At 33.0% G+C, this 17,486-nt stretch overlaps 1 protein-coding gene across 4 annotated transcripts in view; it reads right to left on the reverse strand.

The window, feature by feature from the left end:
- sash1b (SAM and SH3 domain containing 1b) overlaps window positions 1-17,486 on the reverse strand; it is a 112,377-nt gene that overhangs the window by 24,153 nt on the left and 70,738 nt on the right. Inside the window, exon 1 of one of the 4 annotated variants that reach the window (XM_051133463.1) lies at window positions 1,002-1,531. The exons of 2 other annotated variants lie outside the window; for them this stretch is intronic. In XM_051133463.1, coding sequence (XP_050989420.1) covers window positions 1,002-1,097 — 96 coding nt within the window. In that variant the 5' untranslated portion in view covers window positions 1,098-1,531. Of the gene's footprint in view, window positions 1-1,001; window positions 1,532-8,462; window positions 8,651-17,486 lie in introns of those variants that run through there. One more of the 4 variants, XM_051133465.1, reaches the window with a different exon arrangement.

Raw genomic sequence — 17,486 nt, forward strand, 5'->3', positions numbered from 1 at the left:
ACTGGGCTAAAAGTCAATATTCCCAGTCGGGAGAAATCAACTTTCTCTCAGCATGTCCTGCTAGTATTGTATGACACTCAGAGATCTGACCTTTCTTGTTTACTCACTGGAGACCCAGAGGGCAAAGCACCATCTCAAGATCTGCAAGCTCATCTCCTAAAAATTTCCCTTAAATATTTTTAACACACTGACGTTTCAGTCAACTGTGTCACTCATATAAGCATATACTTTGCTGCTGATGGGAAAGGTCTGTGATGCAAAGATTTTAACACAATTAGAAGAACCTCTTTTATAGCAGACAAATAAATATTGAACATTTTTACAACATTAAATGAAGCAAAAACAAATGTTATGTACTTCTAGTACAAAAACGCTCAGTTGACCTCAGTTTGAAATGCTGGTAAAATGACTTACAGAACAGGAAAAACACACTTGACATTAAAACAATGACATTTAAGGGGCTACTGAGTCTTATATTTACATTATTTAAGCGAACTGTCATCAAGTATCACATCCCCAGGCATGATATTAAATAATAATCAAATATGACATGAAGAACATTCACATGCTTTTACTAAATATTATAAAAGAAAACAAAAAATGCTGAAGACAACAACAAGAGTAATAATAATAAATACAATAATAAAATGAAATAACTAAATAATAAAATAAAATAACAAAAGAATAAAATAAAAATACAACAACAAAGCAACAATAATAATAAATAAAATAATAAAATAAAATAACAAAAGAATAAAATAAAATAAATTAATAAAATAAAAATACAACAACAAAAACAGTAATAATAATAAATAAAAATAAAATGAAATAACTAAATAAAATAAAATAACAAAAGAATAAAATAAAAATACAACAACAACAAAAGCAACAATAATAATAAATAAAATAATAAAATGAATAAAAAAAAAAATAAAAAAAAAAATAAAATAAAATAAATTAAAAATCCCTTTCCTGCAAGACACTAAGATTCACAAACTTACCAAAATATTCATTAGGTCTGCCCATACATGCGAAAAACTGTCTGGTGTGCTCAAATCCCCACAAATTTCTTGATCAGTGTTTGTTTCATTATCCATAGTGAAAATTATAATCTACTGCTCCTAATATAAAAATGAGTTTTAAAGGCACATCCTCACAGGCAGCAAGAGCCAAATGTCGTTCATCCTGTCTTCAGATGGGAAAAACATAACATACCACTCATGAGTAAAATATTGAAGAGAAAGTGCAGCAATCTGGAAAGTTTTCTAGCTTTAACACTTCTGCTGTCCAACAATCACATGCCCAAACATAAATCACAGCCAACCGGAATCAGCATGAGATCCACCACAAAAATACACAGAAGTCAACGAAACTTATTAGAATGTAAACAAAAACAGAGCAGAGCTGGGAAACGAGAAGTACTTATTCGTTGAGTCCTTTTAGAAAAGCTTTCCAATATGAGTGCAAAAGCCTCAGAATGAACCGTAGATCACAAGTCAGTCTGAGTCTGAGCGCACCTGCGCGTTGATGGCTGATGTTCACAGACACTGAGCAGCTTATTGAGGGTGATTAATATTCACAGACTGAGCTGTGCTGTGCTGGAGGAAGTGACACTTCCAAAGACTGACTTGGCTCAGATTTACACACATCAATGAGCCTCAGAGACGGCCATTCAACAGCCAGACAGCCTCCGAAGACATCAACAAGGAGACTCATTATAAAAACAAACACAACAACCACCAAAATAAGATAAGCATGAGATCTGTTAAGTATCAAGTCATTAATTAGCACTGCTTCCAGCATCAGTATTATTGTCGCTCATACTTAGTAACAATTAGAATGAATAATGAGTTATTTAACTAACGGCTTACAGTTTACAGAACCTTTAATCATGCATTTTGTTGAAAATATGTGACCAGACACTTGTCACTTGATTTTAACCAGTCAAAACAAAAAGGATTTGAATAAATGTAACATTCACTTGCTCATCACTTGCTCACCAATGGATCCTGCAGTGAATGGGTGCCGTCAGAATCCAAACAGCTGATAAGAACAATCCACAAGTAACAAATTAACATCATGAAGTAAAAAAATGGTTTGTAAGAAACAAATCCATCATTAGGGTGTTTTAACTTATATTTCTGGCTTGTAAGTCTGTGCATATTTCTCTCCTGATTCAGACAAAATGACTTTTACACTGGAGGAAGCAATGTTACAGATTAAGGACTTATATTTTAGCCAGAAGCAGCTGTTTGAAGTTACAAACGTCTTAATGATGCATTTGTTTTTTACAAAACAAGATGTGTGAAGCAGCTGTTCTGACGGCACCCATTCACCGCAGAGAATCCATTGGTGAGCAAATGACGAGCAAATGACAAATGACGTCTGTGAGAACTACATCTCAAAGAGCCTAAGACTGAGTCAATTTTTTTTTTTAAATCTTTATTTTTAGGTGAACTGTTCCTCTAAGTACTGTAAAATTCTGGTTGAAAGGAAAATGTGCATTTACTGGATGGTAAGAACTTACTACACATAAACACCCCCTGTAAGAAACATGACTAATAAAGTCAAGTGAACCTTAAACTAGCCTAATGTTAAGGCTTCTTAACTAGTCAGACAACCCAGTTACTAGTCAATTGTGACCCTGGACCACAAAACCAGTCATAAAGGGTCACATTTTTTTTGAAAATTGAGATTTAAACATCATCTGAAAGCTGAATAAATAAGCTTGTTAAGATAATATTTGGCCGAGATACAACCATTTAGATATCAGGGTACAAAAAAATCTAAATATTGAGAAAATTGCCTTTAAAGTTGTCCAAATAAAGTTCTTAGCAAAGCATATTACTAATCAAAAATTATGTTTTGATATATTTACGGTAGGAAATTCACATGGAACATGATCTTTACTTAATATCCTAATGATTTTTGTCATAAAAGAAAAATCTATATTTTTGACCCATACTGTGTATTTTTGGCTATTGCTACAAATATACCCATGCTGCTTAAGACTGGTTTTGTGGTCCAGGGTCACAATTTTGAAAACATGACGCACATATAAAGTGTGTTTAGCACTTTTCTGATGGTTTAACACTCATTTTTCTCAGTTGTAGTCATACTGTGGTTTGTTTCTGTATTCTCAGACAGAGTCTAAAAGTAGAGTCACCGCTGTGAAACTCTGACCCACTGTTCGTATTTCTTTTCCCACAGTCCTCCAGAAATTGATGAAAAAACATGGGAGAGCTCTTTTCAAATAATCAAGCATGTCTCGGGTTAAAAAGCTTATTTGCAATTTGCTAAAAATGGCTCAAATGCAGTGTCGTCTTCAAGAAAATGCTGTAATTTAATATCGACGAATGCCGAGAAGATCTGAGGCGCAGAATAGTTTCTTATACTCGTGAGACGATATGAGACGCTTCCTTCATCCGGCCGAAAACATGCACATTCCTCCAGCGCGAGAGGCACAGGGGTCTCGTGGTCGCGCTCTCTGTGACTAGCTTGACTGTCCTCGAAGAGAGAACCATTCATTTGTTAAGTGACATGCCCTCCAGTCAAAGCTGCGCGAAATCTGGCCACTTTTCATCAGTTAAGGAAGCCAGCGATGCTGAAGAGAAAAGCTCTGTGACGGGCCGATCTGAGCTGCCCAACACAGCCGGCCTGTGATAAACACTTTATTATGGTCCAATCACATGATCTGCCCGCTGACTCCTATGTGCAGCCCTTTCATTGCATGCAAAACACAATTTTCAAGCTGTTAAAAAGAGATATGAAGTATTCATGCACCGAAGCCACATGTGTGTGTGTGCATGAATGGATCGTAACAGCATATGAATTATGCATGAAATCAATTCTAAACTATCAAAGAGAGAACTCTTACAAAGGTTATGAATGATTAAAAACACCTACAAAAATAAATAAGATAAATAGAAAATTATCTATATATCTATACAACTCTCTATAGAGAATTTCATATTATATACATATATCATTTTATTTACATTTATGTATATATAACAATATATATAGTTAAATATATAGTAAATATTTAAATAAAAAATAAATATAAAATACATTTATTTAAAGATTTTATGATTTAATTATTTATTATTATATTTATTTAATTTTATATATTATATATATATATAAATAAATTATATATAGAATAAATATGTATAGTTCCATTTATTTCTATAATATAATACATATAATTAAATATATCATAGTAAATAAACAAATAAAAAAAATATAAAGATAGATATAGACATAATACACATTTATGTATACTTTAATTACTTTTTATTATTACATATTTAATTTATTTATATATTATTTATTAATGTATATTATATATAAATAAATAAAATTACATAAAGAATAAATATATATTTTAATTTATTTACATACAATATAATACATATAATTAAATATACAATAGTAAATAAATAAAATTATATATTTTTATTATTATTTATTTATTTAAATAAATGATAAATAATTAAATAATTATATATTAAATAAATATCTAATTTCATTTATTTATATATAATATAAGATATAAATAAATATATAATAGTAAACATAAATAAAATTATATATAAAAATGATCCATCTATAAATAAGATTTTATGATTTAATTATTTATTTATTTATTATTTAATTTTGTATATTATATATAAATAAATAACATCACACAGAATAAATAAATGAATATATAATTATTTTTTATATACAACATATATAAAATAGATATATAATATTAAATATATAAATAAATAAAATTATATATAGAAAATGATCTATAAATAAGCTTTTATGATTTAATTTTTATTTATTATTATGTTCAGTTTTTATATATATATATATATATATATATATATATACACACACACACACACACACACACACACACACACACACACATTTATTTATTTATTAAATATCATTTATATTAACAATCTTACATAATCCACTATTAAGAACTTATGTTAATCACCAAGAAATGAATTCCTTTTACATAACATAAATGCAAATCTGAAGATAAAAGCACCAGCCAGTGAAATTAATTCATTCAGCCTTACATCAAACATCTCAAGCCACCCCTGGGACATGAGCATGACATTCTAGTTACAGGGGTTTTAAATGAGGTACAATGTCACACCGCACTGGACCAAACGACAGCATATGAGCGGCTCGAGGGTCTCAGCATGTGTCGGGATGACGGTCCCAGCTGAGCAGCAGCTCATTTATCTTCTCCTCTCTGTGGAGCCGGTCAAACGGGAGGCGACTGCACCTCCTCATTAAGCGGGGACCCTGGGCATGATGAATGGGATGACGGGGAATATCACAGCAGCTATAATGGCTCTAATTCCCTGGGTTATCTGACAACAGGACTGTAAGAGTAGCCCAGGGTCACGCCACATTCACCTCAATTAGTTTTCAACAGTTCCTGGGAGACGATATCACTGAGGGGAATGTGGCTGTCGCATTAATTACATTTCATACAGGCCCGCTGCCAACCTCAGACCTCAGCTATACACGAGGACAGGTATTTTAAGGAATGTCAACCCAGGTGAATAGGGTAAAAATATGTAACTAATAGATATCACCATACAGTAGTTTCCCGGTTGACGATTAAATTAAGTAGTGCAAACATTTTTGAATTAAAAGTTCTGAAATGTTCTGTTTAAATATGCAAATAAGGCTTTATCTAATCAAATATTAACTTATTTGCATATAAATTCAGAACAAAAATCTGAAGACTGGATAAAGCCAGGTAAATGTTTTTTAAGGGGATTCTGGATTTTTCTTTTTTTGTCACTCCTTAAGTCAGAAAGCACTATTTTAGGAAAGTAAGATTTTAAATGTTTTTTAAAGAAGTCTCTTCTGCTCACCAAGCCTTCATTTGTTTGATCCAAAAACTATAGCAAAAACTATACAATTTTAAAATATTTTTACTATTTAAAATAAGCATTTTTTATTTAAATATATTTTAATATGTAATTTATTCCTGTGATTTCAAAGCTGAATATTTAGCATCATTACTCCAGTCACATGATCCTTCAGAAAACATTCTACTATTCTGATTTGCTGCTCAAAATTATTAATATTTTTTATCATTATTATTATTATTATTATGTTGAAAACAGCTGAGTAGAATATTTTCAGGTTTCTTTGATGAATAGAAAGCATTTATCTGAACTAGAAATCTTTTGTATCATTATAAATTTAATGATAATTTTATTATAATAATAAAAATGTTTCTTGAACAGCAAATCAGCATATCAGAATGATTTCGGAAGGATCATGTGACACCGAAGACTAGAGTAATGATGCTGAAAATCCAGCTTTGATCACAGGAATAAATTACATTGTAAAATATATTCAAACAGAAAACAGTTAATTCAAATAGTACAAATATTTCAAAATTGTACTGCCTTTGCTGTACTTTGGATCAAATAAATGCAGGCTTGGTGAGCAGAAGAGACTTCTTTAAAAAACATTAAAAATCTTACTGTCCAAAAACCTTTGACTGGTAGTGTCATAGATTAGGTGCAATAAAATAATCACTCATAAATGTATTTTGGATGTTTTTCTTTACGCTAACTTGAAAATCCAAAATTTTAAAAATAGGGCATGAAAAAAAAAACAATGTTTTTGCCTGTAGCATCTTGCTGTAAGGGTTTTTACTGGATATTATAGTTTTCTAAACCAGATTTTACTCTAAACTGGACTAAAATTGGCATCATAATGATAGACAGTATGCAGTTGCTTTTTATTTAAAGTAATTTTGGCATGGTATGTGATCAAATCTCATAGACTTACAATGAAGCAAGCAAGCAGAGTCACATCTATAGACCACAATATAAGACTTGAAAATTCACGTAAAAATTCATTTACAAATGTCCCTGTCCCAAATTCTCAGTTTAGCTTACTCTTTTCCTCTTCTGATTCATTTGGAAGGAAACCAGAAATTTTGGCATACACCACAGAAAACACACATCAATATCTAACCTACATCTGCATACACGCATATGCTCTCATAAAGCAGCCAGGACACGTTTTGGCCACGGGAAACAGGAAATGACACAAGCAGGAATTCTCCAGGATACATTTCAGCTGCATCACTGTCATTGATTAGCCCACGCACAAATGTGGAGGGAAAACGTCTTAAAAAAAAAGTTTATAAACGATGACTATTTTCTGCAGCTGGGGACCTTTGCAAGCCTGTGAGGAATTCTTGGGTTTTTCTCGCTCTGCCTGTGGGATCTGTGAACGTGCTGAAACGTTTACACCAAAGAGGCTCTTTAATCAAGTACATATGCTCCAATCCGTTCCTGTCTGTTTCATAGCCACTTCCTGACTTTAGTTCGCATATATTTCTGATTTCATCATATTAAAACATACATACTATTCTCATTAGCAAACTACATGAGGCAAAAGGCAGTACAATAACTACTACCAAGATATATAAAGTCCATAATATATTACACACACACACACACTTTTATATTTTTATAAGTATATATATATATACACACATATATACATATATATACATATATATATATATAAAAAAGTGTGCCATCCTTTCCCATCCTTTATTTCATCATGTTCAAACAGACATCTCAAAAAGAGAGGACAACAAATTGTGTTGACTTTGCTAGGTCAAGTTTCTATTTACAGTCCAAAAAAAGTCTAATTTTGTGATGTTCAGTTTGTGGTGTTCAGGATCTGAGCAAGAACAACCGAATGAATGACAACATCTCCTAAACCATAATCAAAACCAGACAAGCTTGAACTCTCAGATTAAACAGAGCAGAACGGGGCTAGTTGTCACATGGGACGTTCTCAAAAAGTCTATAGTTTTTCCCCAAAAGTCAGGATGGGGCAAACTGTCAATACATTTTAAATGTTAAATGTGTCAGTGCTGAAAATAAACAGATGCAAAGAAGGAAAATATCACTGAAGCATATTCCATATCCAAATAGGTGAAAAAACACCAATGGGATTTAAACATCCAACTATATTTAAGAAAGAAGACCAATAGGAATTTAGTATTCAAAAACATATAAGAAAGAAGACCAGTCGGAATTCTGTATGCAAATACTGAACATTCTAATGGAAATCAACAGGAGGTTTTTAAATTTTAAATTTCAAAATTCAAAAAAACAAAGTTCCAAAAACACAGCAACACTATCTAAAGCTGAAATGATCTATTAAATAATCTACAAATGCTATAAAATTTAAAAGTTTAGGCAGATGTTTAACTGCGGCAATGATTCAAAACAAACTAACCTGAAAGTTTGATCAATGAAAAGATGTCACAAAGCACTGACAACACACTCATATTCACACATTCAGGTCTATTAACTCGATTTAAACCATCATGGCAGTTAGTATATGCCCATTTACAAGATCTCTCACAGAACAAAGCCAAACCCCCATTGAAAAGTCACACTCACCACTGTTTTCGAGTCTAACATGCGGCTTCTCGGTCCTCAACATGCATGTCTGAAGCTCCGTTTGACTGCTGAAACTTTCCCTGTACACTCAGAGAACAATACATGCTGCTCTGACGGAGGACTGACCCCCACACATCCATCACGCAGGCGGTCGGCCAGCGGTGAGAGCAAATGACATGACATATACTGCAGGGTGGAGTCGCAAAACCCTCCTTCTCTCTCTCTTTCTCTCTCTGTCTCTCCCTCTCCAGCTGTGGGACAGTCAGAGCAGATACTGCCACCACAGTTGAATAAACTCCCTCCTATGTGCTTTTAAAACGTGCGTCTGTGAGGCTGATGGGGCAGAAGCAGATAAGATTACCCTGACAAAAGCTCAACAGACCTATCTTATTATCAGCGTAGGTAAAAAGATACGGCCCATATGCTGCTGACCGGAGGAAATCTAATTCAGGAGGGGACAGAAAAACAGTACAAGTTTGATGTGGAGAACTTGTGTGCACCTAAACAGATGAATGACTGATATTTATTTGTGAGATTCACCTTAATATCTGTCTCATATAACACACCAAAATAAAAAAGCAATTATATTTTGAATGAAAAAAATGAAGTCTATTTTTTGACCTTTTAAATAATTTTTATAATGATTAAGAATGTTTTCCACATTCTAATTATGGTAAACATATGTACAATATATATAAAAAATACACATTATATTATACAATAACACAATATAGTATAATATAATATATGTATGTCTTGTGCAAAAATAGGCTTTATCCTCTTAATGTGAAATATAATTTCTTTTTGATCTTGAAGAGTACATTACGACGCACATAATATAATATAATATAATATAATATGATATAATATAATATAATATAATATAATACAATACAATACAATACAATAAGTACAAGTCTTTTTCCTTAGGAAAGTATAAAAAGATCAGTTTTTGAACAAGTCATACTCATTTTAATATAATATAATATAAAACAATATAATATAATATAATATAACAAAACGTATAAATACATTGTGCAAGTCATGTTTTAGTTGCAATTTAAAAAATGAAAGAAAATAAAGAAAAAAAATTTTGCATAAAGAAAAAAAAATCTATCACATGCCATATTTAATATTTTATTATAATATATAAGAATACAATATTGACATTAATAAAAAAATATATAACAGTTGAACTACTGATTGAATAAAAAACAGGCTTTATCATTTTTTTTTTCATGTTTTAGTAAGATTTGCTCATTAGGGAACCAAACATTCATTCATTCTAATTGTTTGCTGAACAGCTTCAACTCACAAAGACTCATCAACAAAACTCATCTGAACACACAGAGCTCTCAACGCCAATAGATGGCAGCAGAAAGCAAGAGTTTCATGTCACTTATTCAGAAGAGGTTTGACTGCTGAACTGACATCAGTGTTCAGCTATATCACCTCACACAAGCATGACCGCTGAAAACCTGTACAAAACCACAAATACTATGGTATACATTGAAACAGTTGTTCTGGTGAAAATAAACATCCCATATTTACAGTAGTAATTGTGGTTTTTGAGGAAAATCATCACCAAAATCCAAAAATCAATGAAGCAAAAGCCACATTCCCTGTGCTTCAACATTGTCACATGGCTGCAGTGGAACTTCGCTAATTATAATGAGAGTGATCTAGTTTTGGTGTGTCATGCCGTTCTCTCTCGAACACTCACAGATATTACATTAACAGACTCGCAGAGCTTTACACAGCACTATTGATCTGTGAGACTGTAAGAGGAAGTGGCTGGGAGTCTGTTTGCGGGTTCTGGACATCATTAGATCAGCGGCAGATGGCCGGTCGAGGATCTGCATCACGTCTGTGTGTATTTGTGGACGGCGGGCACATGCCAGAGGGCGCAGCGATAGCGTTGCCAACGCCAGAAAGGGCATTTTTGCGCACCAGTGCACCGGCAGAGAAACTGAGCCTGTCTGTCCGGGTCTCTTCTCCAGATTTCACATATCACTGGCTGTCTGAACTCAGTCAATACAGTACTGCATGAGTTCATACAACTGCGCTCTGGACCTCTGAAATACTACTATAGTTTTAAATAATATTTTGAATCAGTATTTATTTCTATATTTTGTGTTTAATTGTAATGTTTTGCTTTTTTTATTGGTCATTATTTTTTACTATTTTTTTTTTTTTTTAATATGGCTATATAGTTTTTATTTTGTTATTTTGTATATGGTTTATAAACTATTATTATAATAAACTATAAACTATTATAGTTTATTAATGTTTACTGCAATTTAAGTTTTAGTCATCTTAGTTATCTTTAATTTAATTGTTAACTGCAAAATGCATAGTTTAGTTAACATTATTTTTTAATCTAAAATAGCATTACTTACCAAAACAAAACAAAAAAAAAAAAAAGAAAAAAAGAAAAAGTTATTGTATAAAGGATAATCCTCCATTAAAACAATGTAACTTTTTGGCAATTTAATAAATTAATAATTTAATTCAGATAGGGTTCATGTCTTCTTGGGCATAATTATTAAGTTAACATTATTTTTAATCTTCTAAAATAGCATTATTTTCCCCAAAAAAACAAAACAACAACAAAACAACAACAACAACAACAAAAAAACATTTATATAAAAGACCATCCTCCATTAAAACTTTGTAACTTTTTGGCAATTTAATATTGCCAAATATTATAATATTTAATAATAATATTTAAATATTATAATATTTAATATATAATGCATATGCAAAATAAAGTGCTCTGTACATTTTTTCCACTGAAATTATTATTATAATAAACTATAAGCTATTACAGTTTATTAATGTTTATTTAAATTATAATTTTAGTTATATAAGTACATCAAGTTGAAATGAAACTGAAAAAATGTTACTTTGGCAACTAGCTGAAATTAAGTTCAAGTTTATTTTATTTTTTATTTTATTTTATTTTATATTGTTTTAATTGTTTTACAATTAAATTTTAGGTAGGGTTTTAGATAGCGATTACTTTTTTGGCACAAAAGACCTCATCTAACATTATATGTGTACTCGCAACAAATCCATCCCCTTTAGTGAGAGTCACAGGATCACACAGCTCTCGCATAGTGAACCGAGTGATTCACATCAGGCCTTGACTTTCTGTTTGTTGTTTGTTCCAGTCATCCAGTCAAGCGAGAACACATGTGACTCATGCCCATAACAGCTATCACTCAAAATCTAGCATGATGCTTCCAGACACTGGATATCTGGCTCTCTTGGGGTCGTATAGGCCCATGTTGGTCATGTTGTGCGATTTTGAACTCAGTGTGACCCTCTGTATCTGAATAGCCGAAAGCACATCCAACGGGCCGCAGCTGCGCCCAGAAAATTCATTCCTCATTCAGCTTATTTATTTAGTTTTGCATTATGTGGCTTTAATTCTGCCCTCTTAAAAAAATCAAGGCTGATTCAGAGGGTTGCCAGATGTTTTGACGTTCCAGCTTCTCACACAATTACACCAATCAACGTTTCTGTGCCAACTGCATCCACTAATTATAATTTACAAACCCATTTTGTAAATGCATTGCATTTTACAAATGCATCTTTCATGTTATTTTGTTGCTGGTTATGGATTAAAACAAATCACCCACCACATAAATATCAGCAATACAAATGATATAGCATCTGCAGCCCATTTTACTTCCATAATGTGACATTTAAAAATATAAATTGTGAGACTTGAACTTTCTCATAAACATTAAAAATGTACTCATCCAAGATGTACTGTATATGAGTTTGTCTCTTCATCTGAACAGATTTTGAGAAATGTAGCATTACATCATTTGCTCACCAATGAATCCTCTGCAGTGAATGGGTGCCGTCAGAATGAGAGTCCAAACAGCTGATAAAAACACATAACATCACAATAATCCACAAGTAATCCACACCACTCCAGACCATCAGTTAACATCTTCTGAAGCGAAAAGCTGTGTTAAAAAACAAATCCATCATTAGGATATTTTAACTTCATTCTGATGGCACTGCAGAGGATACGAAAGATTACGTTAACAAACCGTTTTTTCCCTTTGGAATAACATGCATGGATCAATCGCATCAGGAACCTACATTAAGTTAATTTGACGTTGACGTTAATAGTGACAAATGAAAGAAGCATGACGCTCCCAGCGGACACATCATCTCAGCTATATAAACTGAGCAGACTGTAAATAAGCCGAGCTCTGTGTTTAAGACACTGCATCTGTTTTGACCATGACGACCTCCCGGGCAGCAGGGCGGCGTCTGTGTGGCCCGTCTAACGAGGACAGACAGCTAAGTGAATTCTGACAGGTCTCTTGAGACGCACGGGGTTAAACAGACGCGCCTCTTTGTAGCCAGCTGTCAGTCACCCGTGTGCTCCTGTCACACGATAAACCCACACGCTGACAAACAAAACAAAAACACTTCAACCGTCTCCCATAATACTGTGCTTGTGTTTACATACAGAATTATACCCTTCAAATATAATGCAATATGGGTCTTTAGACCTGAAAACAAAATGGGAACAATATCAAGACAGGCTGCCATGTAGATAAACAACGAGATTAAATTTATGCTAGAGGTTGTCAGGGTATCACTATGTAATTGCAAAAAGATGTTCAGAGTGGATTTTACTGTTACTATACAGTTGGTAGGGTTTTCAGAATGTTTATGTGATTGATTGTTATGCGGGTGTTTAGATTGTTCATGCGGTTTTTAAGGTTTTCAGAATGTTTATGCAGTTGCTAGGGTGTTCAGAATGTTTATGTGGTTGCTAGGGTGTTCAGAACGTTTACAGTTTCAAGGGTGATCAGAGGGTTTAACGTGGTTTATGAACGTTTATGCAGTTTCTAGGATTTTGAGGAAATGTACGCGCTTGCTAGGGTTTTCAGAATGTTTACATGGTTTTTAGGGTGTTCAGGGCATTTATGCGGTTTCTAGGCTGTTCAGAATGTTTGCAAAGTTTCTAGGGTGTTCAGAATGTTTACGCGGTTTCTAGGTTTTTTTTTTTTTAGAATGTTTACGCGGTTTCTAGGTTTTTTTTTTTTTTTTTTTTTTTTTTTTTTTAGAATGTTTATGTGATTTCTAGGGTTTTTTTTTTTTTAGAAGGTTTATGCAGTTTCTAGGGTTTTCAGAATGCTTACGCAGTTTCTATACGGATCAGAACGTTTACACAGTTTCTAGGGTTTTCAGAACATTTCCCCGATTTCTAGGGTTTTCAGAAAGTTTACACACTTGCTAGGGTTTTCTGAATGTTTACATGGTTTTTAGGGTGTTCAGAGCGTTTTTGCGGTTTCTAGGCTGTTCAGAATGTTTGTGCAGTTTCTAGGGTGTTCAGAACGTTTATTCGGTTTCTAGGATTTTTTTTTTTTAGAAGGTTTACGTGGTTTCTAGGGTTTTCAGAATGTTTATGCGCTTGCTAGGGTTTTCAGAATGTTTACATGGTTTTTAGGCTGTTCAGAGCGTTTTTGCGGTTTCTAGGCTGTTCAGAACATTTATGCGGTTTCTAGGTTTTTTTTTTTTTTTTTTTTAGAAGGTTTACGTGGTTTCTAGGGTTTTCAGAATGTTTATGCGCTTGCTAGGGTTTTCAGAATGTTTACATGGTTTTTAGGCTGTTCAGAGCGTTTTTGCGGTTTCTAGGCTGTTCAGAACATTTATGCGGTTTCTAGGTTTTTTTTTTTTTTTTAGAAGGTTTACGTGGTTTCTAGGGTTTTCAGAATGTTTATGCGCTTGCTAGGGTTTTCAGAATGTTTACATGGTTTTTAGGGTGTTCAGAGCATTTTTGCGGTTTCTAGGCTGTTCAGAATGTTTGTGCAGTTTCTAGGGTGTTCAGAACGTTTATGCGGTTCCTAGGGTTTTTTTTTTTTTTAGAAGGTTTACATGGTTTCTAGGGTTTTCAGAATGTTTATGCGCTTGCTAGGGTTTTCAGAATGTTTACATGGTTTTTAGGGTGTTCAGAGCATTTATGCAGTTTCTAGGCAGTTCAGAACGTTTATGCGGTTTCTAGGTTTTTTTTTTTTTTTTTTTTTTTTTTAGAAGGTTTACGTGGTTTCTAGGGTTTTCAGAATGTTTACATGGTTTTTAGGGTGTTCAGAACATTTCTCCGGTTTCTAGGGTTCATAGAATATATGTGTCTATTGTGTTCAGAACGTTTACACGGTTGCAAGGGTTTTCAGAACATTTATGTGGTTTCTAGGGTTTTCAGAACATTTAAGTGCTTTCTTGGGTGTTCAGGTTTACGTGCTTTATATGAGTTTCAGAACGTTTATGCGGGTTCTAGGGTTTTATAACGTTTACGCGGTTTCTAGGTTTTTTTTTGTGGTTGCTTTGGTTTTTAGAATGTTTTGACTGATTTGCACGATTATAAATGCCACAAATCCTTATACAGACACACAAAGCCAGAATATAACATTTTATCTGCTTCGTCATGCAAAAAGGGACCTTTTTCTAGAAAAACAGACAACTTATATTTCTAACCTCTGGAGCCAGGATTGTGCTTTTTAATCAGCCACGGATGAGTGATCTTGAATTCCCATGGACACAATCTGTGATGCACCACACATCAGTCTGCTGGGAGCATTTCTAATTGTGTTATCATCTCAAAGAAAACATCTCAGACTCTCACCTGCTGTAAAGTTAATAAAGTGACCCAGTGAAAACACACTGACGTCACTTCTCAGTGACTGACCCACACACAGCAAGCCAACCTCAGAGTAACAAGTGCATCTATTGTGAAAGTCTTAATTAAGATTTAATCAGTTCCTTCAACCTGTCTGCAGACGTTTCCACAGAGACCTGAAGCTCCACCGCCGAAGCATGACCTGAAGACATCTATACCATAACAAATCCAGCAGATGACCTTACCTTGACCTAAAGCAGACGTTATGAAAGGAGTATAATCCAGTAAATCTAGCATTAATCTCATCTGACAAATGTCAGGAGATCAAAGTGGATTTAAAAAAGGAATTTCCTTTAGAATAACATGAACATTAGTTTGCTTTAGTTTCTTGTTGACTTTAAAAGGACTTTGAAATCATATATTACACAACGGCAAAATGAGAATAAAAGCATTAGCTACATGCAAAGTGAAAAATGGTGAAATTCAGAAATGGAGATCCTGATATCTTTATGAGTGAACCATTTAGGGCCTTACAAATGAAGATACAACAAGAAAAGTTGATTAAGAACCAGAATCTAAAATTATATTGAGACATCTTCTTGAGTTACAGGCATGCAAATTTTGGAAAGAGCATATTTATGGCACTCAGACAGGTATGTTTCATTGCCATTGTTTTGATTAGGGAAAACAAGATGCGTTTCTAGTTTCAACATTATTTGTTCTTCAGACATTCCTCTTTAAAAGAAAAAGTAGGCTATCAGCTGAATGCAAAGTAACCCACATTTGGTTTTTGACCACTGAAAATGTGCACAATTTAACAATTTACTCATGGAGCCACACTGAAATCCCAATATTTCTGGAACTGAACCATGTATGGGCTTAAAAATGAAGATGCCAAAAAGAAAGTTTGTCAAGAACCAGAATCTAAAATGATATTATGATTCATTTAATAGTTTTTGAGTTACAGGAATGCAAACTTTGGGGAAAAGAAAAAAAAAAAAAAAAAAACAGTAATTTTAAACCCTTTGTAATTTAGCTCCAAATTACAGATCAAGTAATTTTGACTCCCCTCTACAAAATAAAAATGATTTTTTTTTTAATCCGAAAAGCTGGTTGCTTTGACATGCAATGACCCCGAAAATATAAAGAAAGAAAGGAAAGACACGGATCATTAACATTTTAGTTCCACATGACTACAATCTCATTTCAGTTTTACCTCTACCTGCAACTGTAAAACATCACTCTGTTTCTTCCTAAAAGAGACTACTTGTCTTTCTCATCTATTGAACGCAAGACTATTGTTTGCCGCAGCAGGCGCTGTGACGTCAGAACAAGGCCATTTCTCTCTCTGGTGGTGCGTCCTCTCGTCTTCAGCTCTGAATCAGCACTGACTTCTCTCTGCCATCTGACCGCTGATGCTCCTCTGGGCTCGTCTTTTCCAGCACACTGCCTCTGACACCTTGATGCTGCACTTTGAAATGTTCTAGGGATATAGTTTTACTGGTTACACAGCGTCCTTTTGGCAGCACATCACCACCTATTCACTTCCCAGTAGATTCACTAACGTCCCCCGAATTCCTGTCAAACTGTTGATTTTTCTATAACCGTCCCATACTGTCTATATATGCCGGTTTCCTGATGCATCTGTACACTGTTTTACAGATAAAGACTAAATTAAATATAATGGTGAGAAATCTGATGGGCAGATATTTGTGTATAACTGCTAACTGCTATAAACAGTATATTTTACTGTAAAGACTGTACTGAAGCACATTTATATTTTTGTTGTTTTGTATATATTGTAATATTTTTATTCAGTTTCCATATACATCTATCTATCTATAAACACACATATGTGTGTGTACAAAAAAATCTAACTATATGAAACTATTACATTATACTTATACTAATATACACAATAGCTTTATTATTAAAATCATATTGTTAAAATATATACAAGTTTCACAAAAATATATAACAACAACATGTGTAATTATTATTCAAAAATTTCATTCATATATAAACATACATACATATATATATATATACATATATATATATATATATATATATATATATATATATATATATCGAGATATATATATATATCTATCTATATCTATCTATATATATATATATATATATATATTCATATATATATTCATACAAACATAAAAAAAATAATAATAATAATAATAATAATAATAATAATAATTGCCAAGACTACCAAACCAAACATTTTTTACTTTATAATAATGTGCAGTGAAGAACTGCTTTTGGTTTTATAGAATTTGATTGGTTTTATGTGCTATAGTATGAAGAAATTCTGACTTTAAAAGCACTAAAAATCTCCTGCGCATATTGCTTCTGGATGA

This window comes from Labeo rohita, chromosome 17 (genome assembly GCF_022985175.1).
Source record: "Labeo rohita strain BAU-BD-2019 chromosome 17, IGBB_LRoh.1.0, whole genome shotgun sequence".
NCBI lineage: Eukaryota > Metazoa > Chordata > Actinopteri > Cypriniformes > Cyprinidae > Labeo > Labeo rohita.